The sequence below is a fragment of the Aythya ferina genome (genome assembly GCF_964211825.1).
Source record: "Aythya ferina genome assembly, chromosome: 13".
NCBI lineage: Eukaryota > Metazoa > Chordata > Aves > Anseriformes > Anatidae > Aythya > Aythya ferina.
Window position 1 is genome coordinate 14,639,995 of NC_140311.1, and position 21,147 is coordinate 14,661,141.

The 21,147-nt window shown below is 51.9% G+C and overlaps 2 protein-coding genes across 12 annotated transcripts in view; both read left to right on the forward strand.

Annotated features, from left to right (window-relative positions):
• Positions 1-669: 669 nt before the first annotated feature.
• On the forward strand, positions 670-7,745 carry LOC311444057 (regulator of cell cycle RGCC-like). Of its 2 annotated transcripts, none has more exons than XM_084534832.1 (5): positions 670-820; positions 4,165-4,320; positions 4,834-4,914; positions 5,840-5,902; positions 6,863-7,745. In XM_084534832.1, exons 1-5 carry the CDS (start codon positions 772-774, stop codon positions 6,868-6,870), a joined length of 357 nt encoding a protein of 118 aa, XP_084390958.1. In that variant the 5' UTR covers positions 670-771; the 3' UTR covers positions 6,871-7,745. The 2 variants fall into 2 exon arrangements, with proteins under 2 accessions (XP_084390958.1, XP_084390959.1); XM_084534833.1 differs by lacking the exon at positions 670-820 and adding an exon at positions 3,666-3,786.
• An 8,859-nt stretch (positions 7,746-16,604) lies between these two features.
• The window catches only part of LOC311444058 (H(+)/Cl(-) exchange transporter 5), a 47,230-nt gene continuing 42,687 nt past the window's right edge, over positions 16,605-21,147 (forward strand). For 5 of the 10 annotated variants that reach the window (XM_084534837.1, XM_084534846.1, XM_084534847.1 and 2 more), the window contains exon 1: positions 16,654-16,790. The gene's annotated coding sequence lies outside the window, so the exon portion shown is untranslated. Of the gene's footprint in view, positions 16,630-16,653; positions 16,791-17,242; positions 17,858-21,147 lie in introns of those variants that run through there. The other 5 variants (XM_084534845.1, XM_084534848.1, XM_084534835.1 and 2 more) reach the window with 2 other exon arrangements.

Here is a 21,147-nt window from a genome sequence, read left to right on the forward strand (position 1 = left end):
TTGCATCTGTCTAGGGGATGGTGCACTGCTCAGGGTTGAACTCTTGTTTTGAAAAGGCCCCTTCCCTGCACATGGGTACAGTCAGTATGGGTGGAGACAGTACCTGGAGAACAGCAAGCTGGAAAGAGAAGAGTGTGCTGAGAGATAGCTGGTGAAAGCCTCCACAAAACTGATAAACTTCAGAGATTAGCAGTGCTGTTGAATCTGCAGAAAACAGATAAACCCAGGACACCATGAGTCTGCTGAATGCTTCTGGGGCCACTAAGCACACTCAGGCATCAGCTGCGTGACCAAGACCGTGTCCAAGGAGGCAGCAGCTGCTCTGTGCAGACAGTCTGCAGGATTACACCTGCTGCAAGAGCAGACCCTCCAGGGGACCTTCCAAGTTTCTTCCTAAAAGCCTCTGGCATGTCAGTGAGATTCTCTGTTCCTCGGTCAACTGCCAGCATTGGTCTCGCTGTTCCCCTGTGGTTTAAAGGACTGCCAAGGACAAGGTGTTCTAGTAACTGTTGCTCTTGGCAGATCGGGGAAGGGGGAATATACAGCACTAGGACACCTTTTCTTTGTCCCTTCTGAAAGGGAGCATTAAGAAGGGGAAAAATCCTCATATTGGGAGGAGTCATTACAAACACTCACCAATAATTTTGAATCCAAGAGACAGCAGATGATCTCTATAGCTTTAATTGGATAAAAACATTCAAATCATTATACCAAGCTGAAACTTGGACTGCAAATCAGCTTTTTTTTTTTTTGTTGTTGTCATGTGGGAATATGAAGTGTCTGAGTTCTGGATGTATGGGGAATGGATGGATAAGTCTTGGTAAGTGCAGCAGGTTGGTGAGATATTCTGGGAAGGACCTTCCTAAAAGTGTCATGTATGGGATTCCTTGGGGACTGAGTAGTATGTAGCATATTCTAATGGAGAAGGTTATGGAAGAGGTGAAGGAAAGCTACAAGTGTGAAGTAGCAGTAGTGGTGATGCTGGTCTGGAAACTCATAATGCACAAAGGGGAGGGACACAGACAAGCAGAATGGCACCACTGCTAGCAGTGCTGGAGGCAACAAGTCCACTGCCTGTATGTGGTGCTGGCAAGACTGAGGCATAGAAAATGGACAGAGATGGCACAAACCTTCCACATCCCTCATCTTTTTTCATTGTGGGAATTTTCATTGTGGGAACATTGCAAGAACTTTGTTGCCTAAACATTTCAGTAGCTACAGCTGTTTGTGTGCTTGCAAAGGAGGAAGCCAGAACCATCACAACTGAAATTAGGATCTCAAGCACAGTAAAAAACAGCAACATGCTTTATGTTCTGTCATGACCTGAGCACAACATGATCACACTGCTTTCTAGGTAGGGTTTTTACTTGTCACTAACGCCAGGGGCACCTGATCTAACACTGAAGTCAAGGGTGAGAAATTCAGACATCTATTTCCATCATGTTTTTGATCAAATTTTTTCAGTATCAAGAAAAGAAAAACAAAACCGGATCGAACATTTCACTTTAGCACGTCACTCAGAGAATGGTTGTGGCATAGATTAATGCTATCAGCACCATTGGCTTCCCTACTTCAAGTCCTCTGAGCTTTAATTTCACTGAGCTTTCCATATGCCTCTCTCTAAGAACCAAGCACTGAGCAATTATAGTGGATAACATGCACTCTACCATTTTCTCTTGAAGATGCAAGCAAAACACCAAAACATCCCATGCACTTTTGGGAAACACACTCTGCAGAGCCACACCAAGTGTGAGGAAGGAGAGATGTGCAGATTGCAGATGGTTTGACCTACAGGTCTACGCTAGACTGTAGTGTCAAGCTACCTACCTGCATAGCCCCCTTGGAAGCCACACAGGGATTTAAAGGTGACCAAAAGGTTTGTGGTCACCACTGTGCCTTACAGTAGACAGCCTAGAAGAGGATTAAGTCAGCCCTGTAAAGGCTTCCTGGCAGACAGGCTGGCTGCCCTCAAATTTAATTTAAATGTGCACACACAAACTCACTGTTGTATTTCTCATGCTGATTCCCTGGGGCCATGGGAAGAAGTGCAAGGCATTGCAGAGCCCTTTTCAGAAAAGCCACTACAAAGAACATTGAATTACTGTTCAAGTTTATGATAACCTGAAGGTGACAGGTACTCTGAAATGCTGTTTGCTTTGCTTTGCAAGAAAATTGCTTTTCAAGTTTGCTTTTCCAAACACTGCAACAGTGGTGTCTTTTGCAGTCACCTCAGGGAAATCCACCTTTTAAAGCTGGAGTTTTTTATTACAGAAAATGTAAAAAACATTGTGCAAGGACTTTCCACCACGTCACAAGACAGAACTGCTTAGTACAGGATGAACATCGGGATATTGCTAAAATCTCCACTTGAGGGCAGTACAGCACCTGTATGCATACTGCTTTCTGCACGTGAATTGCTGTGAATTGGGTTGAAATGTTCTGCACCACCCTGCACTGAAAAGAATTAGAGACACTGACAAATGCTGCTGACATCATCGATTTATTGGTATGGCTATCCAAAATGATATAAAAAAAATAATACTAAAGATACCGTCCATCTGCAACAATAAACTAGACTCTACTCCTCTGTAATGCCTCATCTGTTAGAGCCACCATCTGCCTCTTATAGCTACTGGAACCCAGGCAGGTGGACAGTTTTAGTCGAAATTGAATCACAGTGACAGAGTAGTATCCATATCCACAAACCAGCAGCAAGGGGCAGTGAATGCCTTCCTCTGCTCTGCAGTGTACATTTAATGGGAAAGGTGCAAAAACATAGGAGGCTTCCCAGCACGGTCCACAATGCCAGGCAATCTTCTCTGGATGACGTTCCAGTATTTGTTTTTGTCTCTTCGTCAAGCAGTCAGACAGTTTGATGGTTGAGGACCTCTTCTATTTGCCAATCGTTGGTGCTGAAATTATTCAGCTCTAGGCAGAACAGTGGTGTTTGCTGCACCCATCGCTTGTGGGAATGTGTTGTAGCGTTGTCCAGACACGGACCTCTTAGCATGAACACTTACGAGTAAAACTGAAGAACAGGAGCTTGCCTGTATAGACTTACACCTGGAGCCACAAAGGTGTCAGCATTACCTGATGGTTCTGTACAGGACTAAGAGACGTTCACCCTTGTTGCGAGTCAGTTTTTCAGGCCAGGGCAAAACTCAAGGGCACCATCAGCAGTCCGGCTTTATGACAACTTACAGACATCAGCCCACTGGAAGTTAAAAACTGTCTCTTTTAGCTGCGAAGAGCTGGGCTAATTGATCAGCACAGGCAGCTAGGGCTTAAACAAGAAACGGTGACCTGGTGAACTGCATTGCTATCGAGGGATAGGAACCGGCGAGGTTTAAATTCAACCTGTATCTATGGAGCATGGTGGGGGCTCTGCTGGGAGGACGAGCTGGGGAAATCCTGCTGAGGAGCTCACTCGTGGGTCAGCAGCTCCGCAGCAAAAAGGACAGCCCTCAGGAGAGGACACAAAGGCAGAGATGGCTGTAGGCTATGGATTTGTGTCATGCAGCTGTGCCCGTGCTGAGCACACAGACGTGCAAGGGGCTAAAGCACACGGATATAGGCGAAAACACACGGATATAGGCTAAAACACGTGCTGCAAAGCAGCCCCTCACACCCCGAGGGCCTGAGGCAGCCCGAGGACCTGACGGGCACGGCCGGGGCTGGGCTGGAGGCGGCCCCGGGGGCGGCCTCGGGGCGGTGCCGCCGCCACAAAACGGCCGCGGGCCCCGCGCCCGCCCCGCCCGAGCACCGGCACCGGCACCCCGAGACGAGGTGAGCGAGGGTGGCACCGGCACCCCGGGGAGGGAGAGCCGGCCCCGGGGAGGGGAGTGCTGAGCCCTCGTCCCTTGTCCCAGCGCCGATCCGGTGGCTGAGACCTCCCCGGAGCCGCCCCGAGGTGGTGCCCGGCACGTCCCGGCTCTCAGCGGGTCCCTCGTGGGTTTCCAGCGGGCTTTGGCTGCGGCTCCGAATAGCCCAGGGGCCTCGCTCAGCCCTGCTGGCATCTCACCCGAGGGCGTGGGGTGAAGCTGGGGCAGGATCAACAAAAAGCCGGTGCCCTATTTCAGCGGTGCTGCTCCTGAGGGCACTCGGTGGAGGCTGTTCGCCTGGTGCCTGTCCCCAGCACCTCACTGCCTGGTTTCTTGCTCGCAGCGATGGCTGACGATTTCAGCGACCTGTTGCGGGAGTTCGATGAGGCGATGGAGGACTTTGCGAGGGGCCCCGCACGTCAGTCCGAGCAGCATCTGGAGGAGCTGAAGAGGAAAGCGGGCCACAGTGTCTACGACAGCGGCATCGATGAGCTGGAGAGTGAGTCTGGAGCTGGGGGGTAAGGAGAGGTGTGGGAGGATGGTGTCCAGCAGGATGGAGCTGCTTTAAGAGCTGTGGGGTTCTGCCACGGTAAATTGCTCAAGCTCCCCGCTGGCTTAGCCTCTGGGCTGCCCATCTGACCCATCCCCTGAGGGCTGGGTGAGTAAGGCTGGGAGGGCTGTGATTACCATGGGATCTTGGTCCAGGGCCTGCCAACGTCTGCTTCTGTTTCTGCTGGGTTGGCTTCTGTAGGACCACCAGTAATGTGAGAGAACAGGGGATATCAAAAGGAAGCAGCACGCTGTAGTAACCCTGAGGAATCCCCATGGCCATGCCCAGGCAACCTACAAGCATTCCTTGTAGCCAGGGAAGAGCAGGTGGGCTGGGCGAGGGTCAGGGTAGACCAGGGTCCTATTCCATCTCTGTCTCTGGTCCTTGTTCCGTCTCTGGTCCTGCAACTTGTTCACGAGGTGCCTGTGGCCTTGAACATTGACTGACACTTTGCATCTGCAGGTACCAGCACATCCCCAGCAAGCAGTCTAAACTCCAGCGAGGAGGATCTCAACACACATGCCAGCGCTTACCCCTCTAAAGGTAAGGCTAAAAGATCTGTCTGAAAGGCTGTCTGCCAGGGTTTCCTTGGGCACGTTTGGGAAAAGTCTTTAAAACAGTGAAGAAATTCCCATGTCTGGCAGCTGAGGTCACCCCTTCCTGGCTCAGCAGCAGTGGACCCTGCTCTGTGAGGGGTGTGTGTGCAGGTGTGCCAGTGGTGCACTGCAGGATCTGGAGGTGGGAATGAGCCTTGAGGCCCTGGCTGGATCCCAGAAGAGATAAGAAGTTGGATTGGTATGTTCCCCATCAAGGCTAGGCTGGCCAGGGGTCTCTTTAGGAGGGTCTTGGCATGAAGCTTTGACCTGGAAGCACAGGATCTTACAGGGATAAGAAAACACAGGGAACTTGTCTTCTTCACATGATGTACTAATCCAATTCCCTGACCTCAGCTGAGTCCATGCTGACTTAGCTCATATCATGCGCATGGGAGGATGTGTCCCTGCCTTTCTGTTTTCTCTGATTACAAGCCTAAATTGCCACTGGCTGCTGTACAGGATGCTGATCTGCATGATGCCTGTTGGCGCTATCATAGCCCCAGAGCCCAAGTCTGGAACTGGGAGCAGAGAGGGTTGGGTTGGTGGGCTGAGAGGCTTTGCGTGGAGGCACATAGCGCTGGAGGGTGGAAAGATTGTATCTGCAAGTAAGAGTTAGTCCTGGGGTTTTCCTTTCTGTGGTGTCTTTGGGCAATATTGTGGGTGTGGAACACCCACCCCCTCAACCGTCTATGCAGCCATTACATAAACCCTTGACCACACGCTTCCAGGCAGCCTGCAAATTTACACATGACTGTTGTGAAAAGAGCAGACAGCTTGAGCAACTGTAGTCAAAACCAAGGGGCAGAGATCTTCTCTTAGACTAGAGGAGGGGAAGAAAGAAAGGACTGATGGTGTCTGTTTCTGTTCCCTAGCTAAACTTGGAGACACACAGGAGCTGGAGGAGTTCATTGCAGATCTGGACAAAGTATTAGAGGGTACGTACACAGCCCTGGTCACCACACTTTTGGCACAGACATGGGAATGCTTCTAACACACCAGTGTGGTTTCTCCAGGGCTGGCTGTGATCTTCCACTGGTGTGGATCTGGGGTGTGACTTATCCCCTCTGTCTCAGGGTGCCTCTCTCCTGTAGTTGGTCTGACTGTGCTCTGGTGTTCCCTTGTTCTACGAAATACCCCCAGGTAGCTGCATCCAGCATAGCAGGATGAAAGAGCCTTGGAGAAAAGTAGCTAAACATAGCATTATGTAGGGCTATTGGCATTTTCAGGAAGATCTCAAGACATTTGTGGTTCTTTACCTCCATCATACCTGCTCAAAGGCTTTTCTTTGCAGCAGGCAGCAGAGTGGGTGAGCAGGAGGGGGAAGAGTATTTGTACTAGTGGTATGGCCCTGTGGAAATATCCCACGTGGAGTGAGGAATGTGAAGATTCGGGCTTGATAAGTATCACCTAGCAAATGCCACTTGGGATGTGTTGGCAGTAGGCAAGTCCTCTTAGGCAGGTTTACCCAGGCAGCGCTACAGTATTGTAAGGTGAGTCTCCAGGAGCTTTCTAGCTGGGGAAACTGAGTTATGGGGTCCACAACTCCTCTCTAAACGGGCTCCCGAGTGGTAGGCTAGAGTTAGAATGTGATTATTTTTGTTCCTCTCCTCCCCAGAAAGGCTACATAGGTCACAGTTCTCAGTATCTGTTACTTTCCTTCCCTTCTGAGTGTCCAAAATGAGTTGGCTGGTGAGGAAGTGTGACTCAGGACCAGCAGAAGTAATACTTGGAGTCAGTAAACCAGGAAAGGTTTACTCAAGGGTAGCCCTGAGAGCAGCTCTCTGCTCTAACCCTGCTGCAGGCGATGCTGGATATAGTGGTGGGGATGTACAGTGTGCTGTGCAGCCTCCCCAGCTGAGGTCTCACCACTTCTTTCCTCATTGCTCATCCTGCAGAGATGTGAGATGTGGCTTTGGAGCGTTGGGAGGAGCATCCACAGTAGATGCACGCAGCGCCTCCCTGATGTACCCTCTGCTTCTGTGCCCCGCCGCTCCTCTCCTGAGTGGATGACAGCTCTTCTATGCCATGGGACGTGCTACTCCGTGTCAGGGAAAGGCAAGGAAAACCACAAGCATGGACTGATCCTGCCTGAGCAGGCCAGCCTCCTCCAGCCTGCCTTCACAGCTGCCTTCTGGACCAGCTGGGATGCGTTTCTGGGACTGTGGGGTTGGGGTGCTGGGGCAGCTGTGCTTGTGCCAGTCTCCTGGCACTGATGGGCTCAGGCCTGTGGCAGCTCTGTGTTCGTGGCTTGTTCAGGCCCTGGGGCAGGGCAGGCTGCTGGGAGGGCAGTGGGAGCCTGAGGGTGCTCCTCCCTGGTGGTGTGGGCACAGCCATAGAGCAGCTCTCTCCTCAGCCTTGCTTTTGGCCCGCTGGGAGATCTCCTGTGGTCTGCTGGCTGGAGTGGCACAGGCAGCTCTGCTGTAATGTCATCACAGGCACCAGACTCTGCTCTGTGAGGGAGGGCTGGGCATCTGCAGACCAAGTGGGTTTGGGGAATTCATGCCACTGAAGCCAGAGGATGATGGTGGCATGGGAGGAGATGAGCTTGCAGTGCTTCAGTGATACCTTGGTGTCCTCTCCTGGTTCAGGAAGCCTGTTTCTGCTGTGGTATGCCATGCAGCAGCCACTGCTTGCCCTTTGCTTTGCATGGGTATCTGCAAATAAGGCCCCTGCCTGGACCCCAGGTACCTTTGCCCTGCCTTCTGCTATAAACACTGTAAAAATGATGTTGTACACTGTACAGTTGCTGTATTTTTATGAACGGGATTTTAAATCTTGGCACTTGTCTGTGTTTTTTGTCCAGCCTGCTCCTGTGGGCTCCTTTCATCTTTGGAGCTGCCTGCAGGTGGGAGCAAACACCGCTCCAGCCTTGAGTACTGCCAGCCAGTGGGCTGTGAGTAGTTGTGGAGGAGCTCAGGATGAGCTGAGCAGCCTGCCCCTGCCCGGAGAGGGATGGGGGACTCCACGGGGACACCGTGGTCCTCTCTGCCCTTGCCTTGGTAGCATGGGGAAGCCACCTGAGGTGGGGGTGGGACAGGAGGAAAGTGCCTGGGGCAGAATCCCCTCTGTTCCACCTCCATCTGTTGAGGAGGTGATGAGCCATCTATTTTACCCTGAAAGGACATTGTAGGGCGTATTTCTTGACTGGCCTAAAGAAACAAGAAGAGAACAAGATTCCTTGCCATGGAGCCAGGTTTGCAGCTGTGTGTTTATTCCTGATATGTTTGGAAAGGTGAAGATGTCCGTGGGTAACACCGCATACAGACACTGCTCTTAGCAGCTCCTGCTCGCTAGGGGAGAGGCCCTGCTGATGCTTCATTTGGGTTTTCCCCTGCACAGAATTTTCCCCTACAGAGAGGCTGCCTTTTGAGTAGCATGATGACTGGGAGGAACACAGGGAGACGTTGGGGTGGGGGGAGGCTGCTTGCTTCAGCCGTCGATGCTGCCCTTCCTTCCCTGTGACGTCCTGGTGAAGCACTGACATGTGCAGCTCTGTTGCAATTGTCTGAGCAGGAAATGAGACAGATTTAGCTTCTCCCCTCACCCCTTGGTTTACGCGATACGCTGATGTCGAGGCTACTGGTCATGCAGTCAGGCAGCTCGGGTGCTAATTCTGTCCCAGAAGTCTGCTGACAAAATGCTGATCTGGTGAACTCGAGCACTTGGGCAAGGAAGCAGCAGGGCTTGTGAGCTGTCGGAGCAGAGCCCGGCAAAGGGCAGGCTGTGCATGGGACAAATTCTGCCATTGCTCTTCCCATGCTGGGTGATGTGGCTGCAGAGCTGCCTCCCAAAACGGACCCCTGAGCCCTCAAAGGGCAGCTCAAGGGTGGGGGTGACAGTGGTGCTGGGGGGCTGGAGGGGGCGATGCTGCTTGAAAGCGTTCCCATGATCCTGTCCTGGGGTGTGGAGCACCCTGCTCTGCAGGGAGACTCATCCCACACCAGAGGGGCCAGGGCAGCAGAAGCTGCCAAGATTGCTCACATTGTCTGCGTAGTGGGTGCCCGGTGATGGCAGAGCCCCTTGATGTCACTGGGGGTGCTTTTTTTCCCCTCTGATTCATTGTGTGCAGGAGTTTCACCCCTGCGCGCTCTAACTCTGAGTGTGGTGTTTATTCCACCCACGGTCCCATTTTCCCTGTGAGTATCACTCACGCGTTACGTGCACGTGTGGGAAGGGTGTTAAAAAACCTCGCTGGCCGATTGCGTGGCCTCCCATGGAGTGGCCGTGGTGCTGGGTGCTCGTCTGGGGCACCCCGCGCTGCCACGGCCCCAGCTGCTGCTCGCTGGCTTTGCAATAGTGCCGCAACTGTTGCTAAGCAACTGCATATATATGTAAATACTCTCAACCCCCAAAATTTGCTGCTCTGAATACACCCCTGCAGCAAAATAACGCCGTGACGTGCTGCAGGGGTTGTTTGTTTTGGGTGCTCTAGGAGAGGAGCTTGGTTGTTTCCTGGCCATCCAGCCCCTCGAGTCAGGTTGGCCACGTTGATGCAGCCCGTGCTACGAGGCTGGTAAGGCCAGGGCACAGGAAGCAGAGGCAGGGAAAGTGAGCAGCAGCCCCCACCCTGCCATCCGGGGGGACACCCAGCCCTAGGCAGGGCATCTGCGAGGCTTCCAGCCATGTGTGTTCGCTGCAGTGCGGTCTGCTGCCTGGTAACCCTTTTCGTGTTTTCTTAGCAGCAAGAACGCAGCACATGCGGGGCTGACAAAGGACGGGAAGTGGCTAACCAGAGCCAAGGCAATCGCAGCCTCCTGCCTGCACCTTTTCCTACAAGCTCAGCTGCAAACATAGCCTTCGCAGAGAACGGGGGGTTTGTTTACCTGTGGAGCAGGCACTGCCCTAGGAGCAGGTCTCATACGGGCTCTCTTTGAGTCCCTCCAGCTCCAGGCTGGGGGCATTTAGCTCCAGCCGCCACGCAAGATAACAGAGGAACAGTTCTGTTGGCATCCTGGAGGCCTGAACAGCTGTGTTGGGATGGAGGTGAGAGATTTAGAAGAGGTGGCCCACAGAAAGATTTGTTGTACGGTGGCCTCCCTTCAGGTTTGTGGGGAGGAGGGCAGGCACGCAGATGCCTTCTGTCTGTATGGAGGCTGATGGAGCAGGACGTCCTTCCTCAGATGGTCCTTGATGAAGCTGTTCCCACATGGAGAGATCTCCCCCACCTCAGTGGAGGGTAAAAGGAGTTACCGCTGTTCTTCAAAATAAATTACAGGTTAATGGACTTCTCCCTCACACTTCTCCCTCATCCACACATAACCAGAGCTTTCCAACCCTCTCCAGACTGCCTGTGGTCCTGCTCTGAGCCCCACCAGCAGTGCTCTCCCATCCAGCAGCCAAGTGAGTGTATTTGTACAGTGCTGCCCAGGGCTGGGTGCTCTTGCTGGCTTGGGGACTTGTGCACCACGCTGCATTTCAGAGAGTAACCACATCCTTTATGGGGAGGGAAGTATCTAGAGCTCCAGACAGTTGGGCTGGCCACGGTGATGCAAAACGTTGTAACTATTTTGGGAGATAACTAACCCTAGGGATGATGCCTGCTGCTGCTTCTCTTTTCTGACAAATCTTCTGGCATGTTTTGGGGGGATCTTTCCACGTTTATGGAAAAGGGAGATACAGGGCAGTTTCATGTCCTGGTGTAAGAGCATATTTTTCGGCATGCTTTCTTTTTTTTTCTCTGTCTCTTGGAGAGGTGCTTGGGGGCAGGAAGCAGATCTCCCTGTAATTCCCCTCCCAAAAGCACGGCTCATTGCTCTCCCCCTCCCCAGCCCATCCTGTGATGTTTTTATGATATGAGTTTGTCTTTGCTGCTGCGAGGCCCCTGCCTTGCCCTCCCCTCCCTGCCTGGGGGCTGTTGTCCTCAGCCCTGGCATCATCTGCAGGGCTCATGATGCTCACCCCTCACTGTGCCTGATCATCACAGGCAGATACAGGTTCCTGGGGTGCAAGTCAATCCTGAGGAGCAAGGGAAGACTGGCATGGTGACCCTGCCTGCCTCCAGCCATCTCTCTTGTAAAACATCAGTGGCCTTTGGCCACCCCAGAGTCACCCCTCTGTGTTATATGGGGTGGCTTTACCTCCTGCAGTGGGAACCTGCACCTAGGCAAGGGGCAAAATAAGAGTAGGTTTCGTCTGCTTCAACAGCTCCTCGGAAACAAGCTTCCTTCCCAGAACTGAAAGGGGTGGTGTAGCCCAGAGACACCACACCATCATCTCTCTACTGGCCTTGACCACAGCTTCCACCTTGGAGACAGCAGATCTTAGCAGTGATGCCGCAGGATGTGAAACCACGGAGGGATCCAGTGAGGAACATAGGGAACTAGGGATTTCAGAGGTTGTCATCATGCTGGAAATTCCCCAGAGCAGCCAGCAGGAGGGAGGCTGGTTGGAGCAGAGCTGTGAGGAGAGCTGTCATTTGGGCTGACGAGTTCAGATCTCCGCTGCAAGCGAAGGGAATGTGGCTGCAGAACACAGCAAAGCGACCCTTACAGGTAACGCAAGAAGCTGGGGCCTTTAACAGCCATGGTGTGGTGTTACTGAGTTCCTGAGGAACTTACCTGTGAGGAAGAACTGGAGGAATTTGGCAAAGCTGAAATGTGAGGTCTTCATCAAACACAAGGTGTTCAGGAAGCCACTCTGAGCGTGCTTCCCCCCAGTCACCTTGCAGCATCCTTTACAGCCCACAGAGGCGTCCCCAGCTACGTCAGCCCTCAGCAGGATTTTTGCCAGTGAACAGTGAATCTCTCCTGGGCCATATTTCAGGATGCTTTAGGGCCTGTGAGCTACATCCCTGGTCCAACCAGAGCCTGAGGGACTTTCCCTGTGTGAACTCCTTCAGTGAACAGCTTCATCCCCACAGTGAGCAGTGCAGTGCTCTCTGACGCCCGCCTGTACAGACTGCAGAGCAGTGATATCTGGGGGCTGACTTCATCCCCAAGGTATCCAAAGGCACAATACAGGCAGCAGCAGCCAGCACAGCATCCTGTCTCCTCACCTCCCTAGGTCACTTCCCTGGATTGTTCTGCTCTGCTAAGGACAAGGGTTGGTTGCTGGCCGTCCCTGGAGACAAGGAATGGACAAGTGTCGTATGTCTCTTGGCCAGTGGAATCTCATTCAATGGCAAAGCTTACCTGTGGCACGGGACAATGGCACGGGAAGGTTATCCTGTCTCTCTTGGCTTTCTTCTGCTGCCCTTCCTCCTACTTCTTTGGGAGCTGCTCTCCAGCATTCCCTACCAACAGCAATGTCAACCAGCCCCAAACCAGGGGCACGAGCCTGCTTTCCATCCTTGCCAAAACCCTTTGTCTGATGTTGGAAAGGCTGGCTCAGGTTAGGGCAAAATTGAGGGAGAACAGAAGAACACAGCTGATCCATGCTCAGGCTCCCTGCTGGCTTAGATGACATTAACCTCACAATTAAACTAATTAAACTAATACCAGGATGATCCAGTCCTGTGTCACCATCCCTCCGGCACCAAGCCTGCATCCAAGCCCACCAGCTAAGCCTGCAAATTCTTTGCCTCAGATTTCCTGCACTCAGAGGTGCGCAGCCTTTTCGTATTATTTGATCTTTGTATCTGAAATACCTTTTCTTTTGTAATTCTTTTAATTGTTTTTGTTAGTACGATGACCAGCCACATGCTTCTTTCCCCACTGTATCACTTGAGTTTTCTTGTCCTGCCTGTCCTACCTCTGTAGGATATGTTTAGAATTTAAACTTCAACTCTTCTCACGTTTTGCTGTGAAGCTTGCTTGCTTTGGACGTGTTCCTTGACATCTTCTGTCTCCCAGATGCGTGCTGGCTGTCAGTAATTGGAAGATCAATGTTGAGTCAAATTGCTGATAGATGACACGTACAAATACCATGTGGATAAAGCATCCTCCCTGCAGCCTCGCATAGCACAAAGAATCTACTCTTTCCTCTGTGTGGGTAGCTTGGACATGTCTAAGGGTTCCTCTGCTCTGTCTGCATCACAGGGCCAGCAGCTCTGTCCCTGAACAATGTCCTTGCAGAGACACTTAAGAAGCCAGTTGTTTCTCTCCTGAGGATTGTCTCCGTTTATCCCCAGCACAGGGGATGCATGCGGCTGAGCTCTGCATTAGACAGGCAGCAGCAGAAAGCGCAGTAAAGCAGCAGCAAGAGGTTGCGCCTCTCTCTGGGTGTGCTCTCCAGGTGGGATTCCAGATCGAGCTGGGATTCCTGCTCAGAGCATGGCAGGAATTCATCCCAGGGTCTTGGACAAGGTGGGCAGCACAGTGGCAGGTGAGGAAAAGGCACAAAATGATGCTGAGGAGCAAATCTTGCTGTGCACAGGGGGTGTCAGGATGCTGGATGCTCCTGGCCCTGCTCCTCACCTCCCTGTCAGCCCCAGCCAGCCACGTGTTTCCAGCTTCTGCTATTTCAGGGCTTCCTGTTTCCCTAAAACAAGTGTTTTCCCAGCACGCTAGGGACAGAACAGGCAACTGTGGGGCTGTCACTGCCTTCATATGATGGGTCTGACTTTCACATTCAGACAGAGGAATTTTTCTTCTGGTGAAGCTCTCAGGCAAGTAGCATCGAAAACAATGGACAGGAAAATGGGTCGAAGTTGCCTGCCTTTCCCTTCCCTGGCTCCTTGGTATGTGTATTGTTTGTGCGTGTCTGCAGCTGTCTGTGAGTACCTCCAAGTCTGGGTTTCTCTTCCCCCATTGAGCTGCCCAGACAGGCAGCACAGAATTGCTTCTCTCTGCCAAGAAGAGCATGACAATGGCATCGTGGAGCAGACCCCTCTCCTTTCCATTCTTCCCTAGTTCCACACCCCTGCTTCTCTCTCCCAGATACCATTGCTTTGCAGAAAGTCTGTTTTCTGCTGAGGTTTCCAAGGTTCACCACCCTGTGAACCTTTCTCTCTGATTGTTCCAGGCCTTTTGCATACTATGCAAGTGAAAAAATAAATTCCGATTTCCAGGAGGAATAAACGAGAAGTCTATTTAATGGGAAAATCTCTTTTCCCACCTGGAAACACCCTGATGGGAGCTTTTCAGCCTGCCTCAGGACTCTTGTCAAGGAGTCTGGCAGGCAGTTGTGGGTGGGAGCTGTACAAGAGGAGGACAGCCAGCAGCAGGAGGAACGCCGAGGTGGTACCTGCTGGGGCTGCCAGTCCCATGGGAGCTCCGCAACGGGCTGCACAGGCCTGGGTCAGTAACTCAGAGGAGTGAGAAAGAGACCAGAAGAGCAACGAGGGCAGGAGAGCCCTTACCGTGTGCTGGGCCTCTGGGCAGAGCACAGAGGCTGCCCGTGCCAAGCTGGCCATCTCTAGGGAGGGAGTTGTTGGCTGCCTGCTACTCTCCATCAACCCCAATGCACTGAGCATGGGTGGAAGAAGGTGGAAAGCCAAATTCAGCAGCCTCAGCTCCCTTGGAGGCAGTCAAGAACATGCACCAGCCCAGTGCATGTCTAAAGAGGAGAACACTGGGTGTACCACATCTTGCTCGTGCTGTGGGATAGTACAGGGATGTGGTGGGGCTGGCTGTGTCCAGTAGCACAGCCTGGAGTTGAGGCCAGAGGAGCTGCTGTTCATTTCTTACCACTAATCACTGGGGGAACCTGGCCAAGCTGTGTAATCACAGAAGATCAGAAAAATCCAGGGTTCACCCCTTCGGGACTCGTGGCAGGGTTTTCTTCTTTTAAAGGACTTTCACATACATGGCATGATGCCCATGCCATCTTGTATGGCAGCTGTTATGCTAAAACCAGTGTCTGTACTCCCACATCCCTAAAACATGAGCATTGCCAGCCCCACCATGATATTCACCCTCTTTACACCTCACCCCCACCTGGAGTGACATGGGAGGCCTGAAGGTACCAGGACACTGGGCACTGGGTGGAAGCCTTTGAATAAGGGAAATGAATTCTGAATAAGGGAAATTAATTTGAATAAGGGAAATTTAATTCTGCCAGCCAGAATTAAAAACTTCTCCGAGGGGACAGCAGGGAGTGCAAGCCAGGTGCTCGAGGCCGTTCACAGACTGCAGGCTGCTCCTGGCTGCACCATTGCTGCCCTCTAGTGCTGCCAGCATCTGTACTGGTGCCTGCTCCCGGACAGACTGGTGTGACGGGTGAGGGACCTGGGATGGGGTATCTGGTGGCCTGCTGTAATAGGAGAGGCTGTTTAAAATCTGTATCACACAAGAATCCGGGGATTCTGCCTGGGAATGATTTGTACCAGGTGCTGGGTGCACGACACTTCACCCCCCCTAGCTGCTGCTCCAAAGAGCTTAGTGGGGTTAAGGATGCCACAACACTGAGGGTGAGTATGAGGGGCTGGGGGAAAATGTCTGTAAAACCTGCACAAAGATCATCAAGTTCAGCTTCTGGCTCCACAAAGGGCCACCCAAAAAATCAGGCCATATTTCTCAGAGCATTGTCTAAACACTTCTTGAAGTCTGGCAGGCTTGGTGCTGTGACCCCTTCTCTGGGGAGCCTGTTCCAATGCCTAAAAGGAAGGAGGAAGCAGAGGTTTGCTGGACGTAGGACATGCTGTGTGACAGCACTCATGAAAGCTGCAGAGCATTCCACCGGAGTGGACAGCACAGCCCCTGACACCCCAGTCTGAGACACAAGTCACTGCCTCAAAAAGCAACAGTCCTAAAACCCAACTATATTGGCTCATTAAAATTCTCTTTTCTCCTCCAGGCTTGTTCCCTTCGGAGACAGGAGCAAAGGGGAGTGACAGGAGACGGAGCCTTCCCTGGACCCCCCCAGGGGCATGGGAGCTGCCAGCTATGTGCTGCTGCTGTGCTCCAGAGGTGTTTAACACTTGCAGGGTGTTAGCAGAGAAGCTGTTTCCCAGTCCAGTGCCTCTGGTGATTCTGATCCAGGCTGCTGTCACTGTAGCAGTCTGTGGCATGCCTTCAGCTTGTTTCTTCCAGGCACCTCAAAACACTTTCCCAACATTCACAACTTTGTCATTCTCTTCCTCTGACTCAGCTTTTGGGAAACTGAGGCAGAGAAAAGTCATCTGTGACATACTGGGTTGTACCCGCTCTACATCCCTGCCTGGGCTCTCTGGGTTATTCCTGGGCGCAGATGTGCTGCTGGGTGCAGAGCACAGGCTGGACCCTGTTCCTGAGGGGGCCACCATGGTGACCTGACACCAAACGAAATACTGAGAACCACCAAGGTTAAGGCACAAGTGGTCTGAGGGTCCTTTGGGCACAGGAAGCACTAACACCTTATGTAAATATTTGGTGTGTTGATGGGGGGAGGTTTAACTCAGCAGGCAGCGAGGTGCAACACAGATGTTCACCCACTGCCCTCTCCCTGAGTGGGGCAAGAACTAAAACATCAGCGTGTTCCCAGCGTTGTTTTGCTCCTAAATCCAAACCGTGGCACACACCATTTATATATATATATATATATATAATAACATGGACCCAGCATTTATAAGCATGAATTTAGCTGTAGGAAGTTAGGGGCAGAACGGGCGCTTGTTTTTGGGGACTTTTCACAACTTTTACGACCAGGAGGCGCCGGCCCGCAGGGGGCCCCCTCGGCCCCAAGATGGCGCCTCCCGCGGATGGGGCCGGAACGGGAGGGACCGGAACGGGCGGGGAGGGCCGGGGGGCGGTGGAGCGGGGCCGGGGCCGGGGCCGGGGCCGGGGCGGGGCTCGGCGGAGCGGAGGTGAGGGGCAGGGGTCGCGGTGATGCCTACGGGATGGGGACGGGCGGTGGCGAAGCGCCCCGGGGCTGCCCCAGCCCCGCGTCCCCCCCTGTGGGTGCAGGCAGCGGCTGGGAGGCAGGGTGGCGTTGGGCCCTGAGGTGGCCACCGGGAGATGAATCCAGGTTCTGCCTTAACTGTTTCGAAATCCTCTTTATTCTTTTAAACCGAAAGGGTCTTTCTCCTGGGGAAAAAAAAAAAAAATCTCAGGGAGGTCGTCGGACGACGCCCGGGCTGGGTTGTGCAGCGCAGGAGCGCCCGGTGGTGCCCACGTTTCGTGCCGGGAGGCAGGAGCCGCGTCCCCCGCCAGGCACTGACGGTGAAGGGTCTGGAGGGCAAAATGTGTGAGGAGAGGCTGAGAGCCCTGGGTTTGTTCATCCCCGAGCAGAGCAGGCCGAGGGGAGGCCTCATGGCGGCCTGCAGCTCCCTCACAGCGAGCGGAGGGGAAGGCGCTGAGCTCTGCTCTCTGGGGACAGCGACAGGACCCGAGGGGACAGCATGGAGCTGGGACAGGGGAGGGTCAGGCTGGGGGTTAGGGAAAGGGTCTGCACCCAGAGGGTGGTCGGGCACTGGGACAGGATCCCTAGGGATGTGGGCACAGTCCTGAACCTGCTAGAGTTCAAGAAGCATTTGGACAACGCTCTCAGACACAAGGTCTGGGTTTTGGGTGGCCCTTTGGGGACGCAGGAGTTGGACTTCATGATCCTTGTGGGTCCTTCCAGCTCAGATATTCTGTGAAATTGAAACTATTATTGCAGTAGTTTTGGTGGAGGGCTTGAACAAGAAAGGATTTGTAATGCTTCCTAAAGATTAGGCTTTGGCTTTGTCCTCTAGGACGTTGATGTACAGGAATATTCTTTGAGCTGGCTTTTTTTTTTCCCCCTCCCGTGGCTTTCTTATGATCATTTTGGCAGTTGTGCAGAAGAATTGTGGGTTTTGACATACCAATCCTTGAAGATTACTCTCAAAACTTTTAGTTGGCTCCTGAAGCTCCTTGGTTGTTGGTGGAAGAACTGGAGTGTGGGTTTGAACACCGGAGGAAGCTGATGGTGCTACTGAGAGCCTTGTGATTCTGTTTCCAGTGGTTGAAATGGTTTGCAAACGTAGTGCAGCTTGAAGACAGCAGTCCGTGTTTTGCTGTGTCTGCATTCCCATCGTACTGAGGATGGCAGCGCGGCCTTTAAGCTCCTTGGTACGAATATCTTCGCATCAGTAGGTAACACGTTGCTGTGAACAGCCATAGGAGTGGGCATGGTTTAGATTCATCTCCAGGCTGGTGTGGTCTAAGTGGCTGCATGCCACCTGCTGTAGCAGCCCAGCTGGTGGGCGTTTAGGCAGCTGCAGCCTCATCTTTCTGGTGATACTCCTGGTCTGTTGGAAATGGTTGCTGAAATTACCCCTACCTGGTTCTGGTGGTAGTTACAGTCAAGGTCTGCAGCTTGCTGCTGGGGATCAGAGAGAGCTCGCCTTGCCTGCCTGAGCTCATGGCAGCACAGCTGGCTCTGGGTGGCGTTTGTCCTTCGTGGTGGGTTGTGAATGAAGGATGGCTGCTTGTTTTCTTCCTCTGGCTAAAAATAATTGCCATAGGAAGCTATAGGTAAGCCAGTATGCTGCTGGAGGAACAGTGGAATGTTGTGACTACAGTAGTTTGCACCTTGCAGCAGTGGTTTTTGGAAGTGGCAGGCTGTGAAGTAGGAATAGCTGCACTTCCCCCTAGAAGCGTTGTCAACTGTGCAGTGCAGGAAAACTCTCCCTGCAAACTGGTGCTCTGTGGCAGAGATGCCTCTCCAAGCATCCAACAAAGCCAAAGTCTCCGGCAGCCTCTCCCCAGCGAGGCAGAGCTGTGTGTCTCAAAACATGTATTTGAGACTCGGCAGGGATTGCTCAGAGCTAAACGTGTAACTGTGTGCTGTATCTCCTTACTCTGTTTTGACAAGGTAAAGTGGCTCATAGAGGAGGCAAGATTGCTAGTCTTGTCACCAAGGATGGGAGTGAACAGCTAATAAATAATGAGGATGTGTTCGTGGTGATTAGCCAGGTATGTTGGTAATAGAATTTCAGTCACACTGCTCTGAGAGAACTATCTCATGATGTGGAGGAGAGGCAGTTGGAGGAGGATCGCTAGGCTGTTGGTTTCTTGCTTTTTTATCTGCTAAGAAATAAAACTGTTCAAGGTAAGCTTGAACAAAAAGGGCGTGTGTTATCCAAGTGCTGGTCTTAGCAGTGATGATGATGTAGGAATCCTCCAGGCTCAGGCTTGTCTCAGGTGACCTGAAGTGTAGGGTAGGTGTCAGCAGGGAGGAGGAGCTAGCGCCCTGGGATCAGGGCAACCTGCAGCAGTGCCTAAGCAGCTGGAGGATCCTGCTGCGTTTGCTAAGAGGACGCAGCGAAGTCCACACCAGCCTTTTGCCAGTTCTTTGCTTTGAAGTGCTCAGTCATGTGAGGTATTGGGGTAGGCTGGGGAGGAGAAGGATCCAAAGCATCTTACTTAGTTCTAGCTTGCTGCCTGCGTTGGGTGGGATGACTGAGGGAAACCTCCCTCCCTTCTCTCCTCCACTGTGATTTCTTGGTGCTGAACCTCTCGGGCTGCATCAATCTAAAACTTGATTCTCAATAGCAAGGTGGAAAGGCAGGTTTAAACTAACACAGTGTGAGAATGACTTCCCTCAGCAATGTTTAGCCATCTGCTAGATCAGGCTTTATATGCAGTCCATTGCTCAGGCTTGGGTTCTTCCCAGAAGAAATGTGAATCTTCTCAGTCTGTAAGGAACGTGTTCTGGGAGTCTGTATTCCTTACTCCTTGGGAAAATGGTGTTATCTGCTAAATTCCTATAAACATTTTAGAAACTGCTACTGGAAATGAAAATTGTCTCTTTCATTGTCACGTTGTTGTGGTGTAAATGCCTGAAGTAACTAGGAAAATAAAACTAACATTCACATTTTTAAGGAAAAGGTACAGCATTGAAGAGGCTTTCAGGGTAGGGCATAACTGCTTTATCTGAGCGTTCCCTAGGCTCCCAGCCTTAGATGCTATCGCGCTGGGGAAACTTGGTGTGCTAGCTCTAAGGAACAGCACGGAGCATAGAGTGGAGTGGAGACACCACGGCTAGGCTCTGTAATCAGATGGGACCTCGATTGTTCTTGTGCACAAAGCTGCACTTTTTGCCACCCTAAGCCAAAGACCTGTCATGTTTTGACAAATGCTGTACCCTAGTGTACTTTTTGCTCATTATAATATCATTATAATACCAAAACACACCTCCATCCCAAAAGCTACCCGCCTCCAAGGTGCGACCACCCCTCACTGAGCATGCGCTCTGAATTCCTCGGAGCCTATTACTTTAAACGGAGACGGGAAAACTTTACACCAATCATAACTAAGATATGCTTGACTAGAGCCACTCAAGCTCCACCTAAAAGATAGAAAATAATATAAATTGGCCCAAGAGAAAGGGGATGTTAGGGAAGATACCACCGTCAGGGGAGATACCATCCCGAGGACAACATCCTTAGGACCTCCTGACTCTTGGGATCAGTCGACGGGCTGAGCCTCTCTTCCCCCCCCATTGGGACGCCTTTGGGTGAGATCTGAATACTTGCTTATAAACCTCTATAGAGTCTTTGATCCTTTTAACGCGTTTATTTCTAGGCTGCGCACCTGTAACATCTGTAAACACCTGTAACATCTATAACACCTATAACACCTGTGTATTTCATGCATACTAGCTTGCTTTTGCAGACAGTCACTATCGCCGGCAATCCAAAAGAACCTGATTATCTGTTGCTGTAATAAACCATACTTGATTGCATTGTGATAACTCTCATTGAGTGCAACGAGGGTGAGGGTGGTTATCCGTGATAGTTCAGTGTTCTGAATCTAACCAGACCCCCAGGCGGTTAATGCATTTTTGGTGAATGTCCGAACGGACCCCCAGATGGTTAATGCGTTTTTGGTGAATGTCTGAACGGACCCCCAGGCCGTTAATGCGTTTTTGGTGAATGTCTGACTGGACCCCCAGACGGTTAATGTGTTTTTGGTGAATGTCCGACTGGTTCAGTAACCTGAATCTGACCGGGCCCGTAACGGTTAATCAGCTACACCCCTTAACGCGACAGTTGTGTTCCAGGTTCAAACATAAGAAGTTTTCAAAATATAGTTAAGAGCTAAAAGCTGATTTTTGAGTCTGTTGATTTACCTGTCCCACTGTGTTACCTCTCTTTCCAGTACGGGCTTAATGCTTGTGTCAGCTAACATTAAACTGGTCTTCTCTAGTCCGTACTGTGCTGGTGCTAGAAATGGAGGTAAGAAGCAGGAACTCTTGGCAAAGCTGACAGGAGGAAACTTTAAGAGAAACACGAAATGGGCAAATTCGTCAATTCCCTTTGTGAGCGCAGTGATGTTCTTAATGAGATTTGACACAACTTCAATAGGGGCCTTCCCTTTTACTACTGTGTAGTTCTGAGTCATAGAACTGACATTTA